Here is an 18,551-nt window from a genome sequence, read left to right on the forward strand (position 1 = left end):
ATTCGTAACCCAAAGGTATTTGGGAATTTAAATTATCTAGGTTATTGTTTTGATATTTCACAGTGTGCAAACACCACACTAAGTGAAATTGGGAAAGTGAACTCAAGGATGGTAGGAAACATTTGCATTGCAAAAAGTTACTGAATAAATAGTTGCAGGCAAGCCGGTCTCAGCACTGTGTGTTCATTGAGCATATACATAATTGCTGAATTATAAACAACCTTGGTTTAAAATTAGGATTTTAAAGTTGCTTCGACACTTTTCAAAGCCTACGTCAAATGTAGAAGAGCTATATCTGTTATGACTTATAAAGTGAGGAATCCCTTTAGTTGAAACCATTCATTATACTTTAAGATTATCCAAGACAAGAAATTTTAAGACCACATCACTATTATAAGAAAAGTATTTATTATAAAATTATGACATTTCTCTGAACATAACCTAAAAACAAAAACATAATTCACACATTAATAATAAGTTAAGTGGGCCTGGGCATTTAGTATCCATTCAGTAGAGCTGAAAGTCTCCTGTGGGTTCATAAATAACAAAGAGGACTATTCCAACCTAATTTACACAGCTGATGCTCTTGAGATCCTAAAGATTTTTTTTCTTTTCTTTTTTAAACATAGCTTATGGCATCTGGGCTAATTAACCAAAATGCCATAGATCTTTGGTAAACACAAGTATATATATGCACAAATATGTAGCTGAAATTTCAATTAAAAAAACAAACCAGCAACAATGATACAACAGGTAACCTAAATGTTAACAGTTTTGTGTGATCAATCAATGCAGGAGGCAAAGCCCTGCCATCAAAATCATTGTCCGGGACTTCTAAAGGTGAATCTGAAATCCAGAACAAACAGCTGTGGCTCTGTTGCCACAACCAGAAGCACCTCGGCACTAGGTCACCACGAACTTAAACACAAATTTCAAACTCAGCTGACACACAGGACTGATAATTTCACAGTGCAGAAGAAAGCTTCGACATTAATTTGACACAAATGATTTTATTATGTCACGAAGCTCCTTATCCTTGAAGAGTGAGACCCTATTTAAGAAGCCATACTGTTTTCAAGGACACAATTTCCTCCTCTTCCCTACCCAGAAAAACACAGAGGAGTCCTTGGGTTAGCTTGTGGGGAAATAGAAAGATGCCTGCCTTCTGCTTCCTTCCTTCCTTCCCTCTCTCCGTTCCTCCCCTTGTTCCTTCTTTTCTTTTGCTCTTTTGTAAGGGTGATCTGCATGGATGACCTCCCCCTGCCAATTACACCTATATCCTCCCAGTCCTCCTGCATGTCACAGCATTTAGTTACTAGTTCTCAACATCTCCATGATTCACAAAGGACATTATTCCATTATTCTCATCATTCTGGCACAAGAACTTGATACAAGAAAGTGAATAAAGTGTAATAATAATAATAATAATAACAATAATAACAATAATAATAATAATAATAAGAAGAAGAAGAAGAAGAAGAAGAAAAAGAAAAACAAAAAAAAAGCTCCAAGAAAGATTTAAATTTTAATGTCCTCAAGCCAATTGGCAGTTAGAAAATTTGAACGATATGTTAATGTTGGAGTGTAGAGAATATAACTAAAACATAAAATACACATCTTTTAAGCCTGGAAAGTAGATGCCCTTGGAGTCTTCACTATTTCCAGTTAGAGAAGAACCATCTCTTCCCAGTTAAGTTCTGAATATGTGATTTCTTTCCCTAATATGCTTTTTTCCCCCCACATACAATCTTTGGATCACTTTGGCAATTTATCTCCCTTTCCAACCCAGCTTCCTGAGCTCAGTGCATATTTAACATTTCACTGTAGGCTAGACACCAGCCCCCAAACACTGGCTTATTGAGTGCAGCCCAATCAGAAAAGGCTGCATGGTTCTGCAAGTCTCGACAGAGAAGCTTTCTTCTGAGTTTGCACATCGGCTGCAAGCTCAGGAAAGTGCTTTGACTCCTCTCATCCTGCTCTTTCTAGAACATGTCAACACCTATAAAATGTTCATTTACATCATTTACATACGTTTCTAGGAACTCTCTAACCTTTGCATGGCAGGAAAAACGCCACGGTCTTAATATTTAAAGTTCACTGAACACCAATCTATCTAGATGGCAACAAGAATTCTAAAACATCCAGCTGTTGAAATTGCAAACCTCAGACTCGGTACTTGCTGAGGAAGAGGTGCAACTCAGAGATGGACTCCTTTCCCTGCATTGGGAATAATCATGGATCATTCTGCATTGCCAAATGAGAAGCAGGCCACCTGTCACCTACTGGAATCCTGCCCTGATTTCTCCCTGGTCACACAACCAAGCTCCACCACTCGCTGGATAAATGTCTGTTCTAGAGTTGATTTTTTTTCGCTTGCTTGGTTTTGTTTTGTTTGTAGAAACAAGAGTCCACACACATATTCATGAAGCAGCTCTGCCATAGACCCACTTTGATCCCATAAAGTTTCCTATGTGTTCCTCTTCACACTGCCACCTCCTTGGACAGGTTTTTGGGTTCTCTGCTTGGGATACACCAATCATCGGCTTCAGAACTCATCTGATAATGCTTGAAGGCTGATTTGTTAAAGACGGGGAGCTTTTCTATAGACTCAGAAGATAAAGCCTAGACGGAGGGCAGAGAAAACATCAAATTAAAGAAATGACACATGGCTGTACTTCGTTATTCAAAATACACTCAGATGTACAATGTAATATCCAAACAGTCTCATTGAGTTGACTTTGTACACATGACAGTTGCATACTTGAGGAAACAGCATTGAAGAAGAAAGCAACTCTTTCCAGAGAGAAACTTGCATGTCTCTGCTGGAGGCCTAAGATGCCACTATTCATCTTTTAGAGAATTCTTTCCCTACAGTTTGAATTTTTTTGCCCATTTCAGAAATAAATAAGTACAGTAACTATTCCAGACAGTCAAAGGGCATTTCAGAATTTAATTCCAACAAACAAAACAAAAGCCTAGAAGCTTGATGCTGTGGTTCTTTCTAGCTGGAAATACAATTTTGGTCAAAATAGTTGGCAAACAATGAACAGAGTTGGGCTGGTAATCCTAACAAACAAATTTAGGCTTTATCCGAGATAGGAAAACTTGTTTCATGTTTTAAAATCTAAACAGGAAATTCTTGGCACCCACTTGACAGCTCCTGAGCAATTGTTCTCCTGGATTTTAAGTAGAGGCAGCTTAAGGTCACAAAGATCTTGATTTGCATTGTTGTCGTCAGAAACGCCACTAGCATGTATTACCCACAAGGCTGAGTAAAACAGAACCCTAGCTACCCTGACAGATGTGAAGAAAGGTTGTCTGAAAAAGGTTTGCATCAGTCTGCTGTCACTCTGAAGCTTTCTCTGTCTCTGGGTCAGCACTTGAGCCAATGTGGCTTGGCTTTCTCTTGGGTATGTGTGCACACATCAAAACAGGAACTTTAATAACTGTATATTACGTAGACTAACTCAAGAGTTTGAAGAGTTCACAGAGGACCGTACAAATGAAACCATGACCTTAAAAAGATGGCTTTCTACTGAGTTCAAAGCATACCTTTAAGTAGATGATGGCGTCTGTCCCATAGCCTGACATAGAGTAGAGATTCAGATCTCCTTGAAAATACTTGGCGTAGAGACGAGAAATTGGCAAGCCATAACCAAAACCAGCCTGGAGGTGGAAGATCAAGGGTTAGTGAAAAAGCAGACATGATCACCGGAATACCAGACATGGAAAGGAGCTAGGATCCTCTCTGAAACTCATGTTTGAGAACTAAATGAATAACAACTTCTCCCAGTCAGAGGTTCATTAGTGTTTTCCCTCTAAAGTTAGCTAGCTTTGTCTTCTTTCTCACATTCCTGCATGCCTATTTCACTAAGTCGATGAACTTGCCTAAATACTATTTTTATAGTTCCCACCCTACATTTAGATCTAGAGGGCTGAGATGATGTCAGGTGTATCATTGGCCTTACCAAGGGGGCATTCCGGGAATTGTCCATCACGGGCGTCGGGGCAGTGGAATACGTGTAACTGAAGAGGCGGTCAGTAATCCTCAGAGGAACACCACCTCCTCGGTCAGAAATCTGAAACAGGCAACCAAATAGGTCAGAGCTATACTTTAACAACAATGGGCACCTGTCTTAAAAAAAAAAAATCTTCCTGTCCTTTAAAAGTCATCTGGCACACATGGCTTCGAGAGTTGTCCCAAATAGAAAGCCATGCTATTATCAGCCCCTTTTAGTTCTCTCTAGACAGAACCCAAAACAAAAGCAGGGAGCAGTTACCTTGATTGTAAGGTCTTCTTTTCCCAAGACGACGGTTGCCTCAACTGGTGTCAGGGAAGGGCGATTTTCTTGATGCTCAACTGTGGCCCTCATGGCATTCTAAAAACAACAAAACCATAAGGAGTTCAATGAAAATGAATGAGACACAATAAATAACTGGTTTTATGTTTAAAATAAAAACAGCAGAGGGCAAATTCAAAGTCCCTATTTCTTAAGTGAGTGATAAAACATCTCTGTAAATATAGCTGCTTATGAATGTGTCATGTAGAATGTATAATGAAAAATCTTCATTTACCATGTAATATAGCTCCTGGGAGTAATGTATAATGTAAAAACAATTCTGCTGGCTGTCAAGTTCTTATTAGTAAGCTTAATTTAAATGTAGAAATTGGTTTTTATAGTCCATTTCCTAGTGCCCTATTTTTCTATCTTTCCATTACATTTTATATCCAAACACCAAAGACTATTATATAAGGAATGAACAGTGAATCATTGAACCAATTTATTGGCTTTTATAAAACTTTCTGGGAAAAAAAAAGTTATTACTATTTAAAAGGACAGTCAATAATTCTAAATTAAATTTCTATTTGCATTTGAATATCATCTTAACTTTCACTAGTGATGGCAGAATAACTCTGTAAGGTAGAGTGTTCAATTAAAAACAAACTAAATTGATGAAAAAGTATCACAGTTTCTTTAACACAAAGTAAACTAAAACAAATCTTAAGCTTACCAGGGGAAGGCCCTGTAGGCAAAGCCTCATTTCATTTGTCTGTTTTCCTTTCTGACTATCCTTTGGTATCAGTATGTGACACCAGATACTCACTGAGGTGAAATAAAATAGATCAGATGTTTGTAGTTTCATCAATACCTCACTGGAAAACATTAGAGTAAGCTAGATAACAACTGGCTTTGTCAGTATTAGAGGCAGATTTTACTTTTTAAAGTATCTCCTCCTTCTGTCAATCCAGGGAATTATCTTAGAGCTCACCACAAACTTCAAGTGATTCTTATTTTCTCACTGAAATTCGGAGTGTTGGTATGATCTCAGAATGGATAAAAGGATTTGGTACCAGTATTTAGTTACGCAGAATAGAGACATCTGAGTCTTCAGAGTGCTGAAAATGTAAATTCTCAGACCTACAGAACCTAAGTATCTCCATGAATCTCTCTTTTTTTGAGGTCTGTGGTTGGTTGTGCCACACAGTGCCCGAGAATCAGGGTTCTCCAGCCTGTGGGACTGCGGATAATCAGAATCCTGGAAATCAGAATCTCACAGCCCGTGAGACTGTAGAAATTCAGAATCCTGGCCACCGCTCCAGACCTGCATTAGATTTTGCATTTTAACACAGTCCACGCATGGTTCGTATTCATGTGATGGGACTGGCTGTTCTGGATACAGAATGTGCTCTCCCCACCCCCCAACCACCACCTATAGGACCTATACCTTGGAGCCAGCAATTGGAGAGTCTATGGTTTGGAGGTTGGAAGACTTCATTCATTAAAGCATTCACACAATGTCCTCTTTTAAAGAATCAGTGACAATGTCTTGGTTACACACCTGCAGAAATGACGGAGCACCCTGTCTACTCTGTAGTACTGAGTATAATGAACCACGTATGTTCTCAAACATACTGCCTTACTTTGATCTCTGTGTACTTTTCCAAACATTGGCTATTTAGCTTCTTTATACCTCAGTGTTCTTGTAAGAGTGTATAGTGGTTTTTACTTAATGGGGAATGATCAAACTGTGAGCAGTGAGATATTTAAAGACAAACCTACGATTGCTGTGAAATATCATACCTTGAACAGTTCAAAGAGCATATGATGGAGGTGGGAAGGAACATACACGATGTGAATTGGTTGGCCTGGAAATTTTCCTAGAAAAAAGTAATTAAACTCATTAAATCAGGAAACAAATATTTTGCTGAAATGAACCTTTGTGTCTATTTGATCAACGTTTTCGTTTTCGACAAGATTAGGATGACTGCCATTTTCCTCAGCTGAAAAGTGTGACTTAGAACATTCCGTTTTCAACAGTAAAGACTGCTGGCTTATGTTCTGCATGCTGGTACAGCTGCCCCTTGTATTGAGGATCAAAGTTTGCATTTCGTTGCAAATGTATGTGGTTGGATGAAGCGTGAGGCGGCAGAATAAATCTACTTACATAGATGGTTTTGTCTTCAACATGTTTGAACCATACAATGTCAGTGTTCAAACTAAATGCATTTGAAGACGGAAGGGATCACTATGCTTATAACATTAAGATTAATAGTAGCTACAATTTTTATAGCTCAATGCATATTAAATGACTTGATTTTTTTTTTTCACCACAAAACATTAAATCCTGGAGGCTAAATGCTTTTAGGTTTCACCAACAGGATAAAGAAAACAGGAACAAAATCTCATGACACTGAAAAGAAAAATAAAAGTGTTCTTTGATGTCCCAGGACTTGGAAAGTTTTGAATGAGTAAACACAAGGAAGGCCTGGCACAGTCCTGCCTTCGTTTTGTCCAAGAGGTCAAGCAGTTTACCCGCATGTATTGTACAATTCTGCTTACTCTGAGTCAGTCGTCATTAGCCCTGCCACTTTCGTTTCAGTGTTCACTTACATTTCCATGTCCTCAGCCTATGAGTTAGTCTGCTTAAATCAAACAGCTGTCAGTCTTGCCCCTAATAAATGTCACTGGATGTGCATTACTTGTAAAACTATACTTATAGTGGAAAGGAATGAATGTTTCTAATTTAGGTATGCCTTGATCTGGGAGTAGAAGAGAATAAGATAAAGATCGCCCCTTTCATTGATCATATGATCATCTCCATGAGAAGGCCTTGCCTCACCAGATAGCATAGAGTTCAAATTTTGAAGTATGTTCCATTTTCAATTAGTAGTATATATTTGCAGTAACTTTAAAAAAAATATGGTAAGAAAATTCAACACGAGTTCAAGTATACTTGAAAAAATCCTTAAGTGTATAATACAATAAAACGGTTAACTATGTTGTACACCAAATCTCTAGAATTTATCCATCTAACACAACTGAATCTTTGCACCTATTCAAAAGCAGTCCCTTATCTCTCCCCTGAGCCTTGGACAAGCACTGCTGTAACCTCTGCTTGGGAATAACTGGGGTTTATATCAATGAGATATGTGAGTCAGATAAAAAAAAAAAAAAACCCACTGACTGGAATCATGCAATATCTGTCATTCTATGTCTATCTTATTCCTTATAGGGCAATTTATGAAGTATCCTTGTTCTCTAGTTCTGTGAATAACTTCTTGAGAAGGATATCGCCATTCACAACTGTTTTCCATACTTCAGAGATATCCTTGTTCTTCATATGCTACGTTTTAGCATTTACTTATTTATCTTTGAGACACTGTCTTATATATGCTCAGCTGGCCTGGAAGTTGAAATGTAAGAAGGACTTGAACTCCTCTGTTTCCCAAGTTCCGGGGTTCCAGGCACTGTGCCTGACAACGATCTTACATAGTCTATAGTAAGCCATCTTTCCTTGATCTAAGATATCAGAGCCTGTATACGTCTCTCCCCAAGCATTGTTCCGTATGAGGCACTGTTAGCAAGCTGTCTGCACAACTGAAGTTTTCCAGCTGAGGCCATTAGGAAGAAGCTTGTCTTCAAAACAAAAGAAACAAAACTTTGTATGAATTCTAAGTAAGCTCGGGAGAAGGAGAAGAACACAAAGCCTGCCTTTTGTTTACAAAAATGGCAATCCTAAGCTTTATCAGGCTTCCTTGTTTCCTGCTGCCAGCTTACCATTTACTTGTGTGAGCTTTAATTCTGGTGATGTTAGGTAATACTGATCGCAGAGCATCTTCGCGCACTCAAAAGCATCTGGAATAAAAACATTTTCATAACAATGAAATAAATTTACTCCAAGTACAGCTGTCAAGTGATCCAATGTGTTTACTACACTTATTCTAAAATTCTAGTCCCTGGAGAACTGGCTTACATGTATGAGAAATGTCTCTTTAATATTTTATTAAAGCATAATATTTTATTGACGTTGTAGCAACAGGAACACGTGCACTTCAGAGATCAAATATAATATATAAGAATACGGCACATGGACCACCTATGTTTAAATATTTGATGATACTATAATTGAGTGCTTACACTCCTGACACTCAAAAGCAAGGGAGCTCGATGGTGGATTTCATAAAGCATAGACAGAACACGCTGAACAGAAATTCATTTACAGAATTCCCTACATTACAGATTCGCCAACCATGTATTATGCATTTTCAATAAGAGAAGAACAGTCGTCTAGAAATTACCTTGGACCACTGCTACCACATCACAGCTTGGGTCGATACTTCCAATGTGGCTTGGGTTTCCTGTCTTTGAGTCACTGAATATAAGGACTGTTGAAAAAACGAAAGCAGAAAGTTGTCATAAAGCCACAGAGGCTGCGAGTGCCCGGTCGCCAGCCGTGGGTCCAGCCTCGGCATGGCTAATGCTTAGTACCCACCACTCTGGACCATCTCCGGAGAAGCTCACTTACTGTGCTGGTTCATCAGCATCCGAGTAGAAATGCGGTTCATATAGAACCGGTCCAAAAAATACTGAAGATTTTGATTGGTAACAGGATCGACTGTACAGCTGTCTTTGTACTCCAGGATCCCTTGAGCCATTGTAGGGACGACATTATGATGTCTGTTTCGAACTTTGATGAGCGTGTCTACAAAGCTAAAGCAGAACATATATAGTTAGTGGACAGTGAGGAACTTTCCCACGGGTTCTTAAGTTAATTCAGAGAAAACTAAAGCTCTTCTTGTGTGGCCAACGTAAGGACAGCTGATTGCAAAGTTCTGGGTGGAGCTTCTTTCAGACTCACTACACTTTCTCCTACTGTAGCAGAAGAAGCAGCAGCTTCATGAGAGAGTTTATATTTCTAGGTTCCATGTAGAACTGCTCGCTCTATGACTGGTACATTCGTTAAAAGTGTTCATCCTGTGAGTTCGAGGCCAGCCTGCTCTATAAAAGCAAGTCCGGAACAGCTAAGACTACCCAGAGAAGGCCAGTCTTGAAACAAACTAACAAACAAACAAAATGTTCATTAAGCCTACTTGTAAGACAATAACTGAAATCAAAGAAGATTCGAGCAGCCACTGTGAAAATAAAACCCTTGAAGTTTCTCATCAGGGTTTTTAAAAGACTGCTAATTATCACTAAAAGATAATTTGAAATCACTAAAAGAAAAGATGTAATCACTAACGACCCAGAAGTCCGTTAAAACTGTGTTACTGCAAACTCTCTTGCAAATACCATCTTTGGACTAAAATTAAAGTAAATATGGTATTCCTTGGAAAGCAAAACTTCTCGCCCTCGGTGTTTGCTCCCACCTAGCATTAATTTCAGTTCTATAGTTCTTCACTTTTAAAACCACAATGAGCCAAAATTTTGTGAGGGGTAGTAATTCCCTGGGAAAGGTTGGTGCTCTTTACATTAAGCTCAGAAAAGATCTGATTGATGTGTCCAGAAGGACTCAGATTTCAAAACATGCATTTTTTCTTTCTTTCTTTCTTTTCTTTCTTTCTTTTTTTTTTTTTTTAAGGAAGAAAGCTTACTCTGATAGGGCTTTCTGGTCTTCTGGGCTCTTCTCGTGGAACTCCACCAAATCCATCAAGCTCTGAATGTACCTGTAATGGGAGACACTTTGAAATTAACGTCAGATGCAAACAAAGGGTTGCAAAATAAAGTGACTTTTGAAATGATTGGAAAGGGGAAAGGAACCACTATGTGTAAAATTGGAACTTTTCTTCAAGACCTTTAGAAAATTACATGTTAAGATATTTTTTAAAGCGGCAATTTTCCACCCTCTACTTTCCTGGCCACTTTGGTTGGCAGATGCTTTCATTTCTTCTACTTTAGTAGAGTCAACTTTTTAGAAAGCGTTTCTGATTTTTTCTTTTTTTCAGACTGTGCTCCTCTGCAGGAGAGCTGGAGTCTTGACAGTAGCAGTGAGTACCACTGCGCATGTGTTTCAGATTAGACTCATTCTGTAGGCATATGGGATGTCTTCAATCGGTGACTGAGATGCTACACAAGCGGTGGACCCAGGTTGAGCTCCGTATCTACCACAGTCTACGGCATTGTTCTGCCTTCCAAGAACCTGCTTGCTAGGCATCATGAGTCTTGGTTTAAAGGCAAAATCAGAGTAACGGACTCTGAATACTGGACATGGGCTGTGTGTGCATTATTTTAAGTCTTTTAAAGAAGTAAATCACCTCATGTAATTCTACGCGACAACTCTTGTGACAATACATGGGGACAGTAGAGGCAACTATGGTCTAAGACACCAAAGGAGATGCAAAGGCAGAATTTGAACCCAAGGATCACTTTGCTGATAAGAAACAAAAAGCAGACCCTCTCTGAACAGCACACATCTCGATCTTGGCAAAGAACTGCTTGTGCAGTTTCAGATTCTATCCTTTGTCAGGTAAAGCACAAGATTAAAAAAAAACTGCATATGCTGATTATTTTTCAAACGTATGTCAAAAGTCAGAATTATATTGTCATGGAAGATGGGTACGGTGGTACATGCTCATAATCCCAGCAGCTGGGAGTAAAGGGAAGTCGAGAACACTTCAAGGTCATCCTAAGCTATATAAGGACTTCCAGGAGGCCGTGGTACAAGAGACCCTGTCTTGAAAGACAAATAATGAGAAAAAAAAGGTGGGTTGGGGGGTAGAAAGGAAAAAGAAAAGCAAAACCATAAAGCACTCCCCCCCAAAGTAAAGGAGAATTATCTATTTTATGTCACGAACAAACGTCTGTTTGCAGATTTATAACTGTCCCAAAGATAAGCTGCCCTAAGTTAGTACAAACTATTTACAACTTTCAAAAAATGATTTTCTGTTAAGACTGCCTGTTATCCAAGCATGGTGTTGATATGGTCCAAGACATGCTGCTCAGGTAAGACTGGAAGCCAGAGTCTTCAAAGCAATGTGCCCCTTACCAGCTCTTCACCAGCTGCACCGAGGGGGTGTTCACCAATCGGTCAGGCAGGATGTCGATCTCCTTCAGGATGTTGGCCAGTCTCACGGGCAATTCTTGCCGCAGGAAAGAAAAAGACGTTCTCTCGCAGGCATTTTCTGAACCTGTAATGGACGAAACATGTTCATGTTCGGGGGTGGGGGTGGGGGGAGGAAGACAAATAGCAAATACAAAGGACACAGTAAAATGATATCTTAACCACAGTTAGGTTCGTGTTTACAGGTACTTTAAGGACATATATCTTTAGTGTCTTTTCCTTTCTATTTTTCTCCTTTTCTTCATTTAAGAATGACCAACATAGGTGAATTGCTATTTCTTTCTTTCTGAGGAAAATCCACTCTGTAGAAATCAGACCACTCTCCAGTTATTCCTATCCATGAATTCAGGGCCAGCCTACACTATAATGTCGGACAGCACACCTTCTAGTGGGTATGAACTTGAAAGGGGCCAGGTAGAAGGAGGTAGAGAGCTTTCCAGACAAGCAATAAACAATTCCACACGGACGTCTTCAAATGTGCCTTATAGCATGGCTGCAGAAAGGGACTAACCAGTTTTTATTTTAGTAGTAATGTAAAAAGTCGTAAAACAATAAAGGTGAAATGGTTCAGATGTCTGTTAGGCGTGCTAAGAGATCGGCGAAATGTGCGTGTGTGGTACAAGATTAAATCTATCAGTCTGTGGTGAGTTTATGTTGTTAGGAAGTACCACTTTGGGAAGAAAAGAGGAAGTTCCTAGTCCATTATTAAGATGGTGACTGAAAGCATATATATGTATATGCATATATGTATTTGATATGTATATATGTATATACACACACACACACACATATATATATATATATATATATATATATATATTTCAACTCAAAGATCTAGAGCATTAGAAGAGGGAAGAGGAGTGGAAGGTGAGCATCAATATGGTTACAGGTGACTTAGACTTGTGATACAAACTGTTAGAAAGTAGCCAAACTAGGAAAACAGGTGCTCAGCCTTTTGAGACTCCTGGGTTCTTCAGCCAAGGGAACCTCATTTGCCCTTGCCCTGAGCTAAGCCCTTCCTATTCTGGGGCCTCCCCAGCCTCATCGCCACCCTCCTGGGCCCCTCATCTCCTCTCACCAAAGTCCAGCAGCTGCTTCATGGACAGCGGGGACGGGCTGTAGCGCGAGAAGAGCTCGACCTCCCTGGGGACCAGGCCGGCGCTGCTCAGCGAGCTGGCGCTGCGCATCACGAAGCGAGCCGCCTTCATCCTGATGCCCACCTAGGTTGCCGATGGATCCTTTTGGGGTGGCAAGGGCTGCGGAGCCGGAGCGTGCTGTGGGCTCAGGGTCCCGGGTGCTCGAGGCGGGGTGAATGGTTGACTCTCGCGTCTTCCCACCTCCCGCTGCCCTGCCTTTTTATGTACCTCCCCCCGCCCTCTCCACAACTCCAGCCGGGAGGAGTCACTGGGACTCTGAACTTGGGGCCACACCAATCAGCTCAGAGAAAGAACTTTGGGCCCCGCCCCTTGGCCGTGGTCACCAGAAAGGCCTGACACCGTGATCCCGACACGGGTGTCACGGCCTGAGAGGGGTAAAGGGTGAGAGGGAGGCCAAGAAGGCGGGGGAGGTACATTGCGCATCCGGGACACCGTGGGCCCGAGATTAGCCCTAGGGACAGGTCTCAGGTCGCCAGGGGGTTCAGGCCCGCCCAGACTTGTCCTTGTTTACAACTCTGGAGCCACCTCAATGTCATGCATTCCTCGGCAGAAACTGTTTCCAAGAATCTGGGCTCTGAGAGCGCATTGGTGCTCGCTCAGAGCGGGACTTTTACAGTAGCCAATCAGCTGCTTACCAAAGTATGGGCTTCCCTGACATTGGGCCGGGAAAGCAATGGCCACCCCATAGTTTTCCCCACTTTCTTCTTAGCCGGCAGCTCCGAGCTTCGAGTTTACAAACTGTCCTAATCGTTTCACCATTCTCTCCTGCAGCGCTTTCTGCCCGTTAATTAAATGCAAACTAAAACGATTAGCTGCCGGTACGACTGGCTTGGTCCCCACCTCCCCGTCAGAGAATTTGTACACCTTCTCTTTGTCTAGGGTTCTCGAATGCCCCTCACAAACTATCTGCTCCAAAAGCTCTTTCTTCGTTGCTTGGCTAACCCCCTTCCAAATGCAGGCTTTGTCAGTTTGTAGCGATTGTAGCGTTTTGTAGTTATCTGCGCTCTTCAGTCTGTTTCTGACAGAGATTGGGGCTCGGTCAGAGGCTCAGTGCATCCTACCCTGCTTTGTTAGCACCCAGTATTTGCTCAGCTAATGACTGCTGTTGAAACGTATTACCCTATCATAAAACTCTCATCCTAACCACTCTCTCTTCCATCCACTCTAAATACACTGTAGAATGAAGCCTGTATTTAGGGATCCTGGTGACGACTTGGTTACAAATGTAATGGAATTATTTCTGGGTCTTCTATCCGATTCCGTTGATCCACCAGCCGGTTTCTATGCCAGTATCATGCAGTTTTTTTTATTACTGTTGTTCTATAGTACAGCTTGAGATCAGGGATGGAGATACCTCCAGAAGATCTTTTATTGTAGAGGATTGTTTTTGAGGTTGTGGGTTTCCTGTTATTCCATATGAAGCTGAGAATTTTTCTTTCAAGGTATGTAAAGAATTGTGTTGGTAATTTGTTGGGAATTGCATTGAATCTGTAGATTGCTTTTGGTAAGATGGCCATTTTTACTATGTTAATCCTGCCAAGCCATGAGCATGGGAGATCTTTCCACCTTCTGACATGTTCTTCTATTTCTTTCTTCACAGACTTGAAGTCTTTGACTTGCTTGGTTAGAGTCACACCAAGATACTTTATACCCTCTGTGGGTATTGTGAAGGGTGTTGTTTCCCTAATTTCTTTCTCAGCCCATTTGTCTTGGGGGAAGGGCATGGGAGGAGAAAAGGAAGGGTGGGGATTGGGAGAGGATGGGGGGGGGCTACCGCTGGGATACAGAGTGAATAAACTGCAATTAATAAAAATAAATAAATCAATAAAAATGCGATGAAATGGGAACTAACAAGGAGGCAAGGGCAGTTTGTCATCAAAGGTCCCCGTTAGCCATCACCTTGTATTAAAGGAGAGCGGGCTGCGGTGGAAGTCACGGGCTGACTCTAGGGTATGCTCCCACTCTTCATTTTTTCCTGTGAGATCTCGCCGGACCACACGACTGGTTTCTAGTTTCTATCTCTAGTGCAGACTCTGCCTCCAGAGCCAGACTCCAGTATTCTGCTGATTCCCTAACATGTCTGCTCACAGGTCTAGTATCAATTTTCCTCCACTGAAATCCATTGCCATTATGAAGGGTGGGGGTTAAGGATGGGTGGGTGGGTTGTCTGATCTAGTCCCCTCAAACTCTGTGTCAACTCGTGTGACACGGTTAGAAATACCACATTGGCTTTGCTGTCATCTCCTACCTCTGTCTGGTCATAGCCTATGAATTCTAGCATTTATGATTGCCTTTGTACCCAGGCATTTTGCTCAGACTTATGGGGGGGAGGGGAATCCCATGGAGACTTTTGACATTCATAGTCTTTTGATAGTGAGGGTATGGTATGGTACGGGTACTTAAAGACACTGAGGAATAATATGGAGATGAATGAAAAGACATCAGCAGCTTCACCTTAGTGAAGACAAAAAGAGAAGAAAACTGGCTAAATTACGTGCAACTCAAAGCTCTGCAGCCCCAGCACTTAAGCTAAAAGAGTTCTGGACAGCACGGGTGTCTCTATGTAGACCCCACCAGACGCCATACTTGTGCTTGGAATCCTATGTAATATAAAGCTCTGGGGAGCAAAGAAGTGTCCAGAAGGTCAAAAATGAAGTAAGACTCTTTTTTAATGAAGCAAGGGGACATAAGGTAAAAGTTCCCTTTCTCTCCTGGATGGCATCCCAAGAAATGAGAGTCACACACTCACATCACCTTACACAGATGAGATCAGGCATAGGCGAAATTTCATACTCCAAAGGAGGATATTCTAATCTGGAGAGGGAAGGAAAGTGCGTGGGGCGAGATACATAACTCTCATTTAGAAAGTCCCATTTTTCTCAAGCCTATTGTGTGCTCAGCCTTACCCTATGGCGCTGTGGGGTGTTTACGGGTCAGGTGGAGTCACATGATGCTCACAGAGATGTCTAAAGGCTAAGTGTGAGCCGAGGTCACCAAAATTTTTGTCTCCATGTTATCCTATCCCATAATATTTACCAGGCTGCCCTCGGCACATGGCATTCTTCTGTGTCACTTCAGTGTGATGGGAACTGTTGTTATTCCTGGCAGCATGGATGGTAGCTGAGCTGGAATGACCAGGTCAGATTTTTTACCTAGTTGGCAAATGTGCCATGTGATACGGTGACTTGAGGGTGGCCTGGGATCTGTAGCCTCAGACTGACCGTAAATCCTGGAGGGGATTCAGTTGGGACAAAAGTCAAGTGCAAAAAATTATTTGGGAATCACGGGTTGGAACCAATTCATGTGTTCGTCTAAATAGACACAAAGTGTGAGAAATCTACTGTGTCCGCGCTGGGAAGTGGGAATCCATGCTGCCCCTTTGCAGAACTGGCTAGCTACAACATCCCAGCTTGAAATTTAGGATTCTTGATTTTTATCAGTTGTACTTTCACCTACATTAAATTTTTCTGCATCCTTTGCCTGAGAAAAATCTAATAATATAATGCTGTTTAGGGGAGCTTTAGGAATGTAAGTCACTGTTTGGCCAGAGTGTGTGTGTGAGTGTGTGTGAGTGTGTGTGTGTGTGTGTGTGTGTGTGTGTCTGTGGTAGTCATGAGGCTTCCATTTAATCCACAGCATAAAAGCTATCACTAAAGACATTAAAACAACAGTCACGTGCTGTGGTGACAGTTATGTTGTCAGAGAAGCAGCAATGGTATTGAGCCAAAGAGGCATTTGGAGAGAGAGCTAGGCTGGTGATCAGGGGCTTCTGCCCTTGAGAGCTGGTATTTAGGAGGATATTAGAATAATAGGTAAGGTTAGCAAACGATCAGTAGGTAATTAGGAAGGATGTTTGTGTCTTGATCAACTATGGGTATTCTGAGCCTCAGACACACAAGAGGATTAATGGCTGGTTTAGGCTGCCTATTGCCTAGAGCATCCTTACAGAAGATGGAATGGGACACTGTGCTGCATGTTCAAATTAATTATCAACAATTGAATTCCACTAAAATTTCTTGAGGATGTGTTGTGTAACAGGTACCATGACGGACAATAGGACCATAAAGATAAAAATGGGACAGTTATTACCTAGAGGATAGTACAGATTTGGGAGTAACCTTGACAAAAAAAAAGTTATCAGTTATGTGTGAGTGTGGAGTAAGCAGTCAGGGAACACTTCCTCAGAGGAGGCGACATACCATGTGTGTTTTGATGGTGGAAGAGAGCCTCACATGCAGGCAAGGGAAAGGACCCTGGAATGGAGAGGAGAACTAAGGGGAAGCCATTGTGTTCCTAGGATCTCTGGGCTTTGTCAAACACCAGGATGAAGTTTACTGACTTTGTTTTTCCAAGTTCTCTTGTGTTCTCAGTCTGTGCTACTGGGAATTGTTGATGTCATCAGGGAAAGTGAGACCACTGGTAGAGCCTGGCAGATGGGCTAGGCTGAGAAGGACAGCTCAGGTGATGAACTTGTTTGGGAGTGTGTTTGTTAATGAAAAAACCCTGGGAGAGTTTTTACTAGCAGTGAAGGGAAGAAGAGAACTCAGAGGTCTCCTATCACTGCTGAAATGTGACACAGATGTGGGTTCTGTTCCCAGAATCTTCACTCAGAGCTCTTTGTCCAGCCTCCCGTTATGGCTCACTTCCCTCTCAGTCATCCTTCTGGAACAGGCTTTTGTCTTAATCTCAGGTTTCTAAAACACATTAAGGCTCCAGTGTCTTACAACACAGAGAAGCCAACTCTTTCTCCTAGTTGCCCTGTGACTCCAGACCTACCAGTAAAAGGAAGGAAGGAAAGGAGGTAGGGAGGGAGAGAGAAAGGGAGGAAGGAAAGGAAGGGAAAGAGAAAGAAAGAAAGAAAGAAAGGAAGGAAGGAAGGAAGGAAGGAAGGAACGAAGGAAGGGGAAAGGAATGAAGAAAGGGAAGAAGGAAAGAAGGAAGCAAGGGAGGGAGGAAAAGAAAAAGAGTCAATCCCAAAACTCTTGAAATTTTTGCAGGCAGACAAGAAGAATGCTTGTCTCATCCTAACTTATTATTCATTTTATTCCCAAGAATCTTTGCAATTACATATGATGTTTGCTTTAATGAAACAAGGAGGAAAGGTGAGCACAGGAAATGAGAAGTTAACGAAAGAAGAAAAAGAAGTGTATACTAAGCAAACAGAAACATGCCCAAAGTAAGGATGATTAAGAAGATAAAAGTAAGATGTTAAAGCATTATTGTCTGCCACCAGATTGACAAATTAAAAAAAAAAAAAAAAGCTAATGGAATCTGCTGTTAAGGCTTTGGTGGTGAGCACTGTTCAATTCTCTTTGTGTTGGTGTAAAAATGGCAATTAGCTAAACTGAGAAAAGCTCGGTAATGGATATACTGAGTCTCAGACCTTTTAATTCTAGAGGTCTGCCCTCCAGCTTTAAGGACAGAGAACATGAAGATGTATGTGTAAGCTACCCCGCTGTAGCATTACCTGTAACAACAAAAATCACAGAGCCTGCCTACCTCAGAAATGAAACGCAGCCGACGCATGGGGTAAAGCTTTGCAGCAGCCATGAAAGCCGGCCACTCAACTTTGAAGAAAAGCTTGCTATTAATTTTGGGGAATGGAATTAGCTGATAGCTCCAGGCTGTAACACGCTGAGGTCCCTTACAAGATTTGAATTGAATAGTGACCTTCCCAAAGATCTCCAAGTAGAGGGTAAGTACGTTGCTAGGCAGCCTATATGTTCATTCCAGCCCTTCTGAGGCCCATCATACTCTATCCTGCTCACTTCTGCTTGCCATACCTCCTTTCCTGTCTCAGGAGACAAGTGTACATCAGGGACTTGCCTGCTCTCCCCTGCTTCCTCCCTAAAGGGAAATGAGATCAAAATGTTTTTCATCCTGGTAGGTGCTGGAGCAAACAGTTTCCATGAGCAGGAAACTGCGCTTCTCCTGCTAAATCAATGCAATAGAACAGAGCTTTTTTATTTTTTGGGGGGGGGGGGGTTGTGGTGGTGTCATCCATACTTAGGAAAGCTGGCACCACTTATTTTCTCTTAACCATGTTTTCACACA

At 41.4% G+C, this 18,551-nt stretch overlaps 1 protein-coding gene across 1 annotated transcript; it reads right to left on the reverse strand.

Annotated features, from left to right (window-relative positions):
• Positions 1 to 389: 389 nt before the first annotated feature.
• Pdk4 (pyruvate dehydrogenase kinase 4) lies at positions 390 to 12,705 on the reverse strand. Its single transcript, XM_021655169.2, has 11 exons — positions 12,419 to 12,705; positions 11,266 to 11,407; positions 9,875 to 9,946; positions 8,809 to 8,993; positions 8,582 to 8,668; positions 8,061 to 8,138; positions 6,084 to 6,160; positions 4,281 to 4,379; positions 3,969 to 4,079; positions 3,553 to 3,666; positions 390 to 2,622 (listed from the first exon to the last, which is right to left on the reverse strand). Exons 1-11 carry the CDS (start codon positions 12,546 to 12,548, stop codon positions 2,482 to 2,484), a joined length of 1,236 nt encoding a protein of 411 aa, XP_021510844.1. The 5' UTR covers positions 12,549 to 12,705; the 3' UTR covers positions 390 to 2,481.
• Between the last annotated feature and the right edge of the window lie 5,846 nt (positions 12,706 to 18,551).

This window comes from Meriones unguiculatus, chromosome 21 (assembly GCF_030254825.1).
Source record: "Meriones unguiculatus strain TT.TT164.6M chromosome 21, Bangor_MerUng_6.1, whole genome shotgun sequence".
In the NCBI taxonomy this organism is placed as follows: domain Eukaryota; kingdom Metazoa; phylum Chordata; class Mammalia; order Rodentia; family Muridae; genus Meriones; species Meriones unguiculatus.

Coding starts and splice junctions, on each gene's coding strand:
- Pdk4 (XM_021655169.2), bottom strand. CDS start 12,548: ATGAAGGCGGCTCGCTTCGTGATGCGCAGCGCCAGCTCGCTGAGCAGC. Junction 9,947..11,265: donor GTGCAGCTGGTGAAGAGCTG/GTAAGGGGCACA, acceptor CTCCCATTACAG/GTACATTCAGAGCTTGATGG. Junction 8,139..8,581: donor TGTGGTAGCAGTGGTCCAAG/GTAATTTCTAGA, acceptor TTTTTATTCCAG/ATGCTTTTGAGTGCGCGAAG.